General features: G+C 31.3%; 1 protein-coding gene across 1 annotated transcript in view; it reads right to left on the bottom strand.

Annotated features, from left to right (window-relative positions):
• Nucleotides 1-252: 252 nt before the first annotated feature.
• Nucleotides 253-12,765, bottom strand: part of LOC132744278 (uncharacterized) — a 37,598-nt gene continuing 25,085 nt past the window's right edge. Inside the window, exons 13-19 of the mRNA XM_060732937.1 lie at nt 7,570-8,710; nt 5,676-7,208; nt 4,986-5,108; nt 3,976-4,098; nt 3,514-3,543; nt 3,020-3,095; nt 253-1,300 (exon numbers count right to left, since the gene is read on the bottom strand). Of these exons, the coding sequence (XP_060588920.1) occupies nt 1,144-1,300; nt 3,020-3,095; nt 3,514-3,543; nt 3,976-4,098; nt 4,986-5,108; nt 5,676-7,208; nt 7,570-8,710 (3,183 nt within the window). The 3' untranslated portion in view covers nt 253-1,143. The remainder of the gene's footprint in view (nt 1,301-3,019; nt 3,096-3,513; nt 3,544-3,975; nt 4,099-4,985; nt 5,109-5,675; nt 7,209-7,569; nt 8,711-12,765) is intronic.

Genomic DNA, 12,765 nt, shown 5'->3' with positions numbered 1-12,765 from the left:
TGGCAATGTATTAGCCTAAGTAATTTAATATTTGATATTGTTAAAGGGTATAAATCTATATACATTGAAATTATTTTATAAATTTTACAACGCTGAGATTATATTGTTTTCATCACCAAAGTGTAGTCTCAAGAGTTATTACATAGACTGTCTCTGTTATTTAACACAAATGAGTATGTCCCGGTGTTGACATTGCTATTTAAAATAGGTTTTAATCGCCGGGGAATGATTTACTAATAACAAGATGATAAGTTCTTAATTAAGCATTTATTTTCTTCTTTTTTTTTCTTACAAAATTGTAAAATGTCTTAAAAATACAATTAATATAATAAATCAAAATGTTTGTTTTTCAGACTTTCTGCAGAAGTCTTTTTTTGTTTACATGTACTATGCTATGTATACTCTTGTAAAGATTTAGTAATATGAAATTATCTCATATTGAAATCAATCAATTAATTCATATAATTAATTAATGATAAAACAAGTGAATATGATAACATAAAACAATATGACAGACTAAAAATCATATCATCCAACACGAATGTGTCGTAGTAATATCTTTCATATATAAAGAAAACAACAATTTAAAATAAAAGCACTCAAACAAAGTGATAGACATGTAGCCATCAACACCAAATACATATACAGACGTAGAATAAATTATCACACAAGTGAAAGCACGAACTTTTTAAACTGTGTATTAAATGCCCGCTATAATTCAAGATCAAAGACAAATTACCCTGACTTATGTTTTATACAAAGTACGTATAGGATGATTATAGGATCATTAGAACATGACCATTCTTCAGAATAGCTTACTTTCATATATGCACCTATCTAGCTTTAATTTTTATTTTAGAACTGTTCATCATCTTTTTTGGGTGATATCAAGATAAAAAAAGTCAGTCAGTTGTATAGACGCTGGTCTAACAGAATTGCTACAAAGTGCGTATAAGATACCTTACTCTTAAAAAACAAGCAATCATCAATAGACTCACCTAACTGGAGATTCAATCAAACGTTTACACAATTTAACGATTTGTAAGATATTATAACGTTATATTACTATATCATAATTTGAAATATTTTTCCACTAAAATCTCAGTCATTATAAATCAGTCAATAAAACATGTTTACAACATATTATTCCTTCCCATTGCCAATTGCTTGTACCAGAATATTCTTATCAAACACGGGTTTTGAAGGGCCGTATTCTTGTGTAGGCATAGGTCCGTATGTGAAAGGTTTAACATTTGTCATCTCGACTTCTTTTTCTACCTCAGGTAAGACTTTAGGTGATCTGAAATATATAACATCAATATGATTCATCAATCTGAGTAATATCAGCTCCTGATTAACGCTAAGCATGATGATCTGACGACCACCTATAGATTTTTACCTCGTGACTTTTCAAACAGCCAATCATCGGCGAGTATTGAATTTTGCAAGCGATGTGGTTTCTTATTTTAACCGCTGGAAGCCAATACTGAGTAGGTATTTCACGATTTCGAGTTGTCCATACAGCCGGCAGCTAAACTGACAAATCAATCTTGCCAATTAATTGAGTCTATTATTTCCAGTTTATTTGTTTAAAGGGATACTCAGGCAAATTAATGACAAAGATATTAAAATGATCTTATGTATTTAACTCACGCTAAAATGGCATTTTTAAAGTCCAAGTTTGACTTTCTGTATAACGTCTATATATTTTGGATTTGACGCGTAAATATATCCATATATGTTAACGAAATTTAGAAGCTGACAGAATCACAAAGTAGTTTTAAAGAGCCTGTAACACATTTTCTTTATGTTTTTAAATCATAAATATGATGCTCAAGTTAAGATTTATCAATATTGTAGGTTCCAAAAAGCATAATTTATAAAGATTTTACCGAATTCAACATTTCATGTAAATAAAGGGAGGTAATTAGAAATTTATTTTCTATAAAGTTGAAGTCAAATTTTAAAATAAAAATGAATGCATATATTTTAATGATTACATATAATATGCACAAATATTTTCAGTACATATTTTACATATTCTTCGATGTTTGAAAATTGTTTTATTTGCATAATTATGTACATATATATATAATTTCACTTAGTGTGGTCAACCACTTTGATCAAAACATACAGGCTTGAACAAACACCGGAAGTTACAGTAACAGATATTGTGGTTATTGTATGTTTGGAACACGTCTAAGCCATTCATTTGACATGTTCTTTAACGTTTACAGAGTTCCCTGTGACATTTATTGTGACACTCTAACAAGACCAACGTGGGTCACGTTAGGAAACCACCATTTTATTCTTTATCAGGAGAAAAGCTTTGTTTCTGTGACTGCCTAGTGTACATATATTAATTTTGAGGTCATTTACAGAAAAATGAATGAAAAAATCAAAACGAAGAAATGGACATTTTGCCTGTGTCTCCCTTACTTCAAACATTTTTTCCTTACAAAAAATGAACAATTTCTGCGGACGATATTTTGCAACTCGTTTAATGCCTATCTTAAAGGAAGGTTTGATTGCATGGCTAAAATGGCTTTCTCGGGAAATCCGAATTACAATGAAGGTGAAACAAATACAGTGGCAATCAGATCTACATGCAAGAAAAAAATACTTAAATAGATCTGAACATTAGTCAGATTGTTTAATGTATATAATCTACGATTAGTTGTAATTTCATATAGAATTTTTATTATCCTCGACTCTGTTACAGGTTATACATCAAACCTGTTACAAGTTTGATAATTTAAGGACGAGTTTTAACCAATACTATATGAAGTAACAGAAGTATTAGAGTATTTTCACATGATATCACAAAACCAGAAGATGTCATAACCGATATAATCATTCATAACTGATATGCCATTTTGAATGACGTCATCCATTGACTTACATTAAAGTGACGCCATGACGTTGTCATATAAAGAAATTAAAATAAATCAAAATAGGATGGTTTTATGAACGACTGTGTTTGAATGGTTTCTAAAGAAACAATTATTAAATGACATACCTTGCCTTTATGTAGAGATATGCCCCGATTGCAGCAAATATAGCGACGACAAGAACGCAACATGATACAATCACCACTGTGAATAGAGATGAAATATCAAATTTAGTATAATAACGTGAAGATAGCCGACATCATACGCATCATTCATGATTTGCTTAATTTTATAAGTCTCCGTAGACTGTCATGTGACGGATAAACAAAACAGTAAAGCTTTTTTGCCATAATATTTACTTGTCGTTTCGAATAATGTTTTCTTCCCTGATTCAACGGTAGATATAGTAATTTAATTTTAATTACCATTTTCTATATTCTACAGTAAATTTTTGTAAACATTGTGGAAAGTTTTAGTTAAACTTGTAAGCTAAGAAATTAGGTGATTAGCAAATTAGTATGGACCAAAGTTTTTTTTTCTCATATATTTTTTGTATAATTAAGTATGTTAAAAATCTGATTGTCAGAAATAAAGAATGACAAAACTTAGGTATAATAGTTACCTAATATACGGTCATCTAGTCCGGATGAAACTGAAAGAAAATAATATTGTTTTAAAATATAGAAAAATAAGTATATTTGATCTTCATCTTGTTATATGCATGATACAAAACAGTAAAGCTTCAGCTATTTCACATAATTTGGAAACATGCTAAATACTGTAACAAAAACTCACATAGGTCTACATTATAATTTTTCATATCATCAGCTAAATTTCTTAAATGGGACTTGTCTATCATATTTGGAGATATTCAGAGGAATTGAAAGTTGGTCTGCCTATAGTGTACAGTCTTGCCAGACTGCACTGATTTGCAGGCTGACCTGGCTCTACACTGGTTGCAAAGTCCATACACTTTCTGTTCCAGTAGGGTGTTTATGCATCTATATACTTATTATTAATATTACTATAACAAGTTAATAATTTCAGCATTGATTTTGCACGATTGTGCACTACAAGTACTTACTTTGACAGGAATGACCGTCTTTGTTCAGCTTAAAACCATCTTCACATCCGCATGTAAATGATCCTTGATTATTTGAGCATGTCTGCTCGCAAGTTGACGTACCAATCAAGCATTCGTCTATATCTGTATAAAAAGTATTTCATTATTCTACTTCAATCTGTCAATAATTAATGTAACTTTCATTTAAAGCACCATTATAAGGGTATTATGCTAATAAGATACATTTTTGTACGTTTGAAAATTAAAGCGGCATTCAGCTTTTATAAAGGTTAAATATGCTATTTTCAGATAAATCGTTTCATATGATTGTCAAATCAAAAGAATCTAGGTGGGAAATGAATATTGTCGACAATAAATTTAATTAACTATGAGGGAACCCCTCGATAGATACCTCTAATCTACCGATCCGCTCTCTTTATTCAAATTAGTAAAGCGGTTTCGTTTCCCAATCTTCTATTTTTAGTAACGAACGTTACTCTCGCGTTATGTATAGCTCGCTGGCCATTGTTATGAAGAAGACTTACAGTAATATAATGCACTTTTTAAAATTACTGAAATATTTGATATAAGACAGAATTGTTTTTCCAACAGAAAACAAAAAGCTGAAGGCCGTTTTAAGCTTTCACTAGTAAATACACAGTTTATTACTTTTTAGAATGAATCGAGACGTTTATCTGGATTTTTCTTATATATTTCTATTGTCGTTTGTACTACTATAACATTTTTGAAAGAAATCTTTTACTAAACGATGCTATCTTTCCAACCTTCAACACAATGTACATGATGAGATTAGTTTTTTTAGACAAGTTTTTCTTCTTTTAGTCATAGGTGGTCCATAATATTTATCATAATTGTGTGTTTTCCTATCTATGTAAAAATATTTCATACAAAGATTACTTACACTATGTTAATATGTGTTTTTAAAAACAGTTATGAAAATTGCCATGTTCATACTACATTATTTGGTACAATAATTAAATGAAGGGAATTGTTTTATTACATGCACATACCATCACAATGCTTGCGATCTTCGTTTAGTCTGTAACCATTGAAGCAATTACATATGTAAGACCCAACAAAGTTTTCACAAGTATGTTCACATCCACCATTCTCCGTTTGGCATTCATCGTCATCTGAAACGTATAAATATTAATGAAGATTATTTTCATATCCCATTTAAATCACTTTTTAACTGTTTATTTCACAATTAATACAGCAATAAGCTATGCCAGACGTTTCAACCTTAAACATCATATAAATAAACCTTGATAACGGGCAAGTAGAAGACAAAATAAGATAAAATAAAAACAAACAACTTTTAAACTGTGGAGAAAAATAATGAAGTATTCATGTACATGTAAAAACCTTTGTGAATTTTGCAATTTTGCCATACATTAACATTAAGTATTTGATGCTAACGGCTTTGTTTTTTTTTGTTAAATTTTGCCGTCTTTGGCGATCTTTACAGATTCCACATTATTTCCTTTTACAGACTTACTAAATATTTTTAATTAGCACAGAAGGACCTCTTATTAAATTTCCCCGTAAAATGTACAAGCAAACAGACAACTGTGTAAAATCTATCGATATATCATGAGTGTGACCGAATAGTTTCGGCATGCAAAAACACGTTATGTGTTCTTTATGAACACATAGGGTTGACTGTCAAAAAAAATAATTATGTGATTTAAAGCAATTACCGTATGTAAAGACTTTAAGGTAGGCGTTTGCTGATGTTAAATTAGCAACAACGTTTCCAACCTCACATCTATAAACGCCGCTGTCATTCAATGTCACATTGTTAATCACCAATTGCATATCTGTTTCGTTTGGTAATAGGTTGTCTTCCATAAACCATTTTATATTTGGAAACGGGGATCCGGTAACATTGCATGCAAATAACACATCTGTACCATTAAGTACTGTTTGATTTTTCAACACCGTTAGAAATATAGGTGCTTCTGAGCAGAATGGGTTAGATTCGATGATAAGTGTTATGTATGACATGATTCTATCCATTGCGGCTGCTGATTCTTCAATCAATGACAACTGGTTTTGGAATAATTCTATTAGAATATATTCTAAATCAAGAATAGCTTTTCGGATGTTGTCTATATTTGGAATATCCTCATCTTCAAATGAAGTATATAATTCGGAAATGGCATATAAGACACAGTCTTTGAATCCATTACATTGTGAAGCATTGAAATACTCGCTTGAAATGTTTGACATTTCATCCAACCAAATTTCTAGAAAATTAATTGACTCTATTGACTTTTTTTCTGCATTCATTGACTCCATTGCCATTGAAGCTGACGAATTTATTTCCCTGAGAAGCGGATCATTAGCAAGGGCAGCTTTTGATTCATTTAATGCTCGATTCAAGTCATCTTCTGTCATGTTATAATCTCGTTCTGCATATTCTTTACTTATTCCTGCATTATCTAATGTCATATTTTCCGCCAGGCCTTCGATTGTAAACTGTTGAAGCTGATCGTTAAGAATGGCTAATTCATCCATGTACTTTCTGGATTCATTCACAACTTCATTCAATGATCCTAACGCATCGTTCATAAATTTCATTACATGAGTGGTCGTTTTACATTTTTCTTTGAAAATTATTGACCTACTTTCATAATCAGTATTACTATGATTATTAAATCCAAGAATTTCATCAACAATATCTATGAATTCATTGCTTTCATTTGAAAACTGATAGGTACCGTTGTCAAAATTAGCTTCTCTTATTTTTCTAATATATGCGTGCATTTTAGCAGACGCTTTAAATTCTAGCTCTCTACGTCTTCTTCCGATACCACCAATCAATTTACTAAGCATGTCAATTGTTGCTCTTGCCGCATTCCATAAACTTTGCACTATATTTTTAAAGTTAATTCTTATTGTGATAGTTTTCCAACCTAATCGGAAAGCATTTATGTCGCAAAAAATATCAAATACCGGTAGGTCATGGGTTGACAATTCCACATTGAAGCCACAATTTCTGACGTCAAGCAAATTTTTCAGTCCAAAATCTATTACAAACTCGAGAATTTTAGCAGCAACACCGATAGCGACTTTAACTCCCTCAAGAACTGCATTTGCTGCTTCAAGAACACCTTTTGAAAATTCTAATCCTAATTTGGCAACATCAAGCAAACCAACAGCAACATCCAACACGACACGTGATTTATCAACAACAAACTGGGCTAACTGATACCGCTGTTTTTTGCTCCCTCAAATGAAAAGCATGGGAATTTTTACAAATATTTTTGGCTGCCTAAAAAGCAAAATTAAGCAGCTCCTCGTATTATTCTGCACGCCAAGTTTGCAGCAACACATAAAGGATTTGGAACTTTAATCATGCAGCTTGTAAATCTACAGCACGGATATGGAATCTTAACCCATCCAATCTTTTTTCGGCAAATTCTACATTTTACTCCTGGTATACAAAACTTTCTACAAGATCGAATTTTACATAGATTATCGACCTTCCTCTGAGCAGCACTGAGTTTCCTTAATGCTTCTTCAAATGGTCTCTTGGCAGCATCTAGCTTGTCCTTTGCTCTTTCTAGTGCGGCAACAGCTCTATCAAACTTTTCATTTGCACTTTTACAACTGATTTCTTTTCTTCAAGCCAGTCTTGAGCTTTTGAAAGTCCTCCTTGTGCAGCTTTGAGGCCTTCTTGTGCTTGGCTTAAGCGTTTTGTCGCCATATCTGCAATCTTGTTAACTACTTTTTTCAAGGCATCTAAATAACTGTCTTGAAATGATTCGCTTCTGGTCTGAATTTGACGCCTTTTTCTGCTTTTTGCTAGAAAACGACCACTTACTTTGTATACAATGTGATGCCACTCTGATTTCATTTCTGCAGAAATATCTAACTGTGCCAAGAAAATGTCCCAAACATTACCTTCCATATAGAGATATAATCCTTTATTGGTGATAAATAGGTCCGTTGTTGCTTTCATTCCTAAAAACTGAGCATATGTCTCAAGTTGTAGAGCAAATTTATCTTTATCTGCTGACAAAGCGCCACCTATGCCGGCACCAAGATGAATTTTTATGAATACATAAAAAACAAATACACGTGATGCCCTTCCAATAAATCTTACAGCTTTTTTGCCTTCAAAATGTTTACTGATAGCGTCAAAACGACTACATTTAAAAAGATGCTCGACAGAATCAACAAATTCTAAATCGAATTCTCCTAATTTAAGACCAAGAAATTGAACATAAGTCGTGTACTTCAACCCGAAACCTGTATATCCGGAGTCCGGCGTGTTTTTTATGACCAAAGAATTTGTCACTTTTTCCATGGCATTCTTAAGATTAGTTTTTACAAAATCTATTTCATCTTTTATGATATTTGTAAAATTTTTGAAAGCATTTTGAGCGATAAATTCTGTATCGTCAAAGAATAATTTAATCCTATGTTCCACCTTTTGGTATTCTTGCCATAGCTGTTCAACAAGACGTTTCTTTGCTTTCCAGTCGCCTGATAGAATGTCATTTAATAAGTCATTTACAAGTCTTTTCATAGTTTCAAAGTTTACTTCAATATCATGAGCAAGCATCAATGTGGTGTTCCTAAATATTATGCCTAATTTTTTAAGTTCTATTTTGAAGCGACCTTTAAGTCGATCTAGTATATCCCTAAAGTTTAGAATATCTTCTTTGATATTGATGTCAACAACCGCTTGTGGGGGCTCGTATGTAACGAATCCATAGGCAAAAAACTGGAAAAATTTTTCATTTTAAAACATTAAAATTTCCCCGTTTGAAAAAAGGACCCCTTCCCTGCCTATTTCAGGCACCCAAGGAGCTCCAAAAAAAGAATAAAAAACCACCCGTTTAAAACAAAAAAAAATCCAAAATATTGGGGGGAAAATTTTCAAAACCCTTTCAGTGTGCGGGAAAATGGTTTAAAAAACGGGGAACCCTTAAACCCCTGGGCCCCAAAACTCCAAAAATAGATAAATTACCCTGCCCTGGGTTGCAACAACTGGAATTTTACAATTTTTTTTAAAAAAAAACAAAAATAAAACCAAATAAAAAAGCTGTAAAAAATTTTTTGATAAAAAACGGTAAAAAATTTTAAAATTTTAAAAAATTTGGGAATTTTTAAACCCTTTTTTTTTTGAGCAAAGATTTAAATTTTCAATAAGCCCCAAAAAAATTTGTTAAAAACAAATTTTTCCCGTTTTTTTGGGGTGAATGCTTTGTTTTGAAAAAAATAAATTAAAAAAATTTAAAATTTCCCTTTCCCAAATGATAAATTTCAAATTTCATTTTTGGATGTAAAGAAGACTTTTTAAAATTAAAGGAATATTCTTTGGCCAAAAAAATTTAAATTTAAAATTTTAGGGGGATGGAAAAAAGGTTTATGAAAAAGGTTTTCCCTTCGTTTCCAAAAAAAGGATGTAAGCACTGTTTGATAAAAAAAACAAAAAACAAAAAATTTACCCTTAAAAAAACAAAGGGGGCCACGGTTAAATCGAAATTAAAAATTTGTTTTTTTAAAAATGGGGGAAAATTTTACCGGTCCCCGGGGGGTTTATTTTAAAACCCAATTTTTTGGCCGCCCCCTTTTTTTAAAAAAACCCATTTAAAATTTTTAATTTATTTTTTTAAACAATTTCCGTTCCCCGGGGAAAAATTTTTCCTTTAAAAACATATTTTCTCCTTTTTCCTTTAAGTGTGGTTTTAATATTTTTGGGAAGAATCAAGCAAAACATAGATATTGGGTTTTTTATAAAATTTAAATTTTGGGGAAATGCCCCTAAAAAAATGGGCACTTTTAAACAAACAAAAAGGGGCCCGGCCATCAAGGAACTAGAGCAGGGTTTTTTTTGAATTAAAAGGTTTGGCTGGGCCACTCTTTAAAATTACATCATCTTGCTTTTAAATAAAATTTTGTAACAATCATTAACCTCTAAAATATGCTTTAAAATTTTCATTATATTTTCTATATTTCCAATAGAAAAGCATTATTTAACATTGCTTACAATTTCTATCTTTGGCATCCCGATGAAAATATCAGCACTTGCAAATTTTCAAAATAAAATTTTGGGGTCATTTTTTTAAAAACGTCGGGCCCCCATCCAAAAGTCTTTCCCCTTTTAAAAAACTCTAAAAGATTAAAAAAGAATGAAAGGGGAACATTACAACAAAATTTTTAAACATTAAAAAAAAAAAACACTCAATAATTTTTTAAAAGAAGGCCAAAACCTTGAGAAAAAGTTTGTAAATATTTAGCCCAACCTTTTAAAAAAATGCCAAAAAACGTCCTCTACACCAACCAAAATTTTTAAGGGTAATGGTTTTTTGGGTTGGTTCTGCGTTTCATGAATATTGTTTTTTTGCCTTGTAATCTTCATTACTGTAGTTAGCTCCCAAATAGGACTAAACTAAATATAAAGTATCGGATAAGTAATTCCCGGGTCGCTTTATTTTTTCCTTTACAAGGCCCTAATTTTTTCCCCCAACAAATTAACAAAAAAAGTCTAAAGGTCATTTTTTTTTATCCCTGTTTTTTTATAAAATTGTTGGAGAAAAGGGTCAAATTGCCCCAGAAAGGGAAGGTGGATCTACCGCGAGAAAAAGACAAAAAACTTTCTCAAGTTAGTTCGCGAAAAAAAGAAAAAGAAGTCCAGTAAAAAAAAAGGGCCCCTTTAAATTTTAAACGAATACCTTTTTTAGTTTTATTAAAACATCAGAACAACCAAAAAAACTAGTAGTGTCATTTAAGTTGTTTTACAATGATTTAAACCCAAAAGTCGTAAATTTTTATAAATAAAAAAAAGATAAAATTCCAAACGTAATCCAAAAACATAAAGGTCCAAATTTTTCCCCCAAAAGGGTATTGGAAAAAATTGGTAACCGTTCCTTTTAACTTTTTAAGTTCAAGTTTAAACTTTTTTAAACCCCTTTTATCAAAAAACGGGTTTTTGAAATTCCAAATTTTCCTTGGGGGATTGTTTATCCCCTTAAGTTTAAAATTTTCTTTCTTTTAAAAAAAATTTTGAAAATTTTAAATTTCAAAAATTCCTTTTGGAAACTTCGTACCAAATTGAAAAAGATTTTGCCCGGTTTTTTTTGAACCCAAAAGGCCAGATTTTAAAAAAAAATTTTGAAAAAAAAAAGGGAATTTTTTGGAGGGGGGTTTTTCTTTTGTCCCGCCCCCGAGAAATTACTAAAGAAAAAAACGGGGTTGGGAAAAAAATCTAAAAAAAAAGGGGTAAAAAAAGAAAAAGGGGTTTTAATTTTTCCCCCAAAAAGGTCCCCCCTTTTAAACCAACTTTTTGGGTTCTTTTCCCTGGGGTTGATAAAAAAAAAAGGGGTCTTTAAAAAAAAAGGGATAGCAAGGAAAGGATTCCCCGGGCCCCGGTTTGTTTTCAAAACTTTAAAAATTTCCCAAAAATTGGGGGGGAAGCCCGGAACAAATTTTCAAAAATTTTTTTGTTTTTTTAAAAAAAAAAACCCAAAAACTTGGGTAAAAAATTCAAAAAAATTTTTGTCCCGAAAATTTTCCCGGGGCGGAAAGGGGGCCAAAAATTTACAGGTTTTGGCAAAAAAAAATTTAAAACTGAATTAGTGTATAAAATTTACCTTTCCCTGAAAAGTTGTTTTTGTTTTTTTCCGTAAATTGGGGAGGAAAAAACTTTTTCAGTTTTAAATGTCACTTGGGCAAAAACCCCCTTTTGGTTTGTGAAAAAAAATTTTGGAATTATTTTAAATTTTTAAAATTTTAAAAAATTGGAAATTTAAAAAACCGAAAAATTACCCAGGGTTAAAAGGGAGGGTTTTAAAATTAAAACCCTTTAGGCTTTAAAAAACCAAATTTTTGAAAATTGGAAAAGGGAAAAACCGGGCTTTGATCTTTTTAAAAACCGGCAATTTCTTTGTTGGCATTAAAAAACAGGGGGGCCCGTTGGTAAATTTTCCCCCGAAAATTTTTTTTTCCGTTTTCCCAAAAAACAAATTTTTATTCCTTTGGTTTTACCTTTTTAAAAAAAAAACCCAAAAGGAGTTGGAAAAAACCCTTTAAAGGGTTTCCCAAAGAAAAAGGGGTTTTAACCCAATTTTCTGTGCTATTTTCCAAAATTTAATAATTTTCCCCAAATTTTAAAACCAAAATTCTTTGCCGGGTTTTAAAAGCCCCCTCCAAAAACCCAAGTTTTACTTTTTTTATATTTCCCCCCTTTGGGGGGTTGGCAACCCAAGTTTTCCTAAACGGGGGACCCGGGGGCAAGTTTAAGGGGGGAAAGGGAAGGAAGGGTTTAAAATTTTGGCCCCCTTTTAAGAAGAAGCTTTTGGAAAAGGGGAAAAAGAAAAAAAAAAATTTTTAAAATTTTAAATTTACAATTTTTTTTTTTCCCTTTTTTTAGTTTAATTGAATTTTCCCCCCTCAAAAAAAAATTTGTAAAGCGGGGAAAAAAGCAAAATTTTTTGGAAAAACTTTTTTTTATGTTTGGGGGGGTGTTAATTATGTTTTTTTGAACATTTTAATTATAAAATAAAGGATCTGATAAACCCCCGGAAAAACGAATCCCTCTTTCTTGCAATTTCGACCTCAAAAACATCCACAATGGGACGACCCCACAGTGTTTATTTCAAGCAAACCCCGGAAAACCCCCTTTGAAAGGAACATTTTATTAACAATTTTTATAAATTTGAGAAATAATAAAAAATGGCTTGATATTTTGTTCTTATTTTAAATTTTCTGGGCGTAAAATTGTAAACTAACCTCAACCCGGGTCTTTCAACCCCTTTTTGCCCCCAAAAATTTTAA

Source organism: Ruditapes philippinarum, unplaced genomic scaffold (genome assembly GCF_026571515.1).
Source record: "Ruditapes philippinarum isolate M1 unplaced genomic scaffold, ASM2657151v2 ctg4090_1_1_1_1, whole genome shotgun sequence".
In the NCBI taxonomy this organism is placed as follows: Eukaryota; Metazoa; Mollusca; class Bivalvia; order Venerida; family Veneridae; genus Ruditapes; species Ruditapes philippinarum.
The sequence above is the reverse complement of the archived record's forward strand: the minus strand, read 5'-3'. Positions and strand labels throughout refer to the sequence as shown.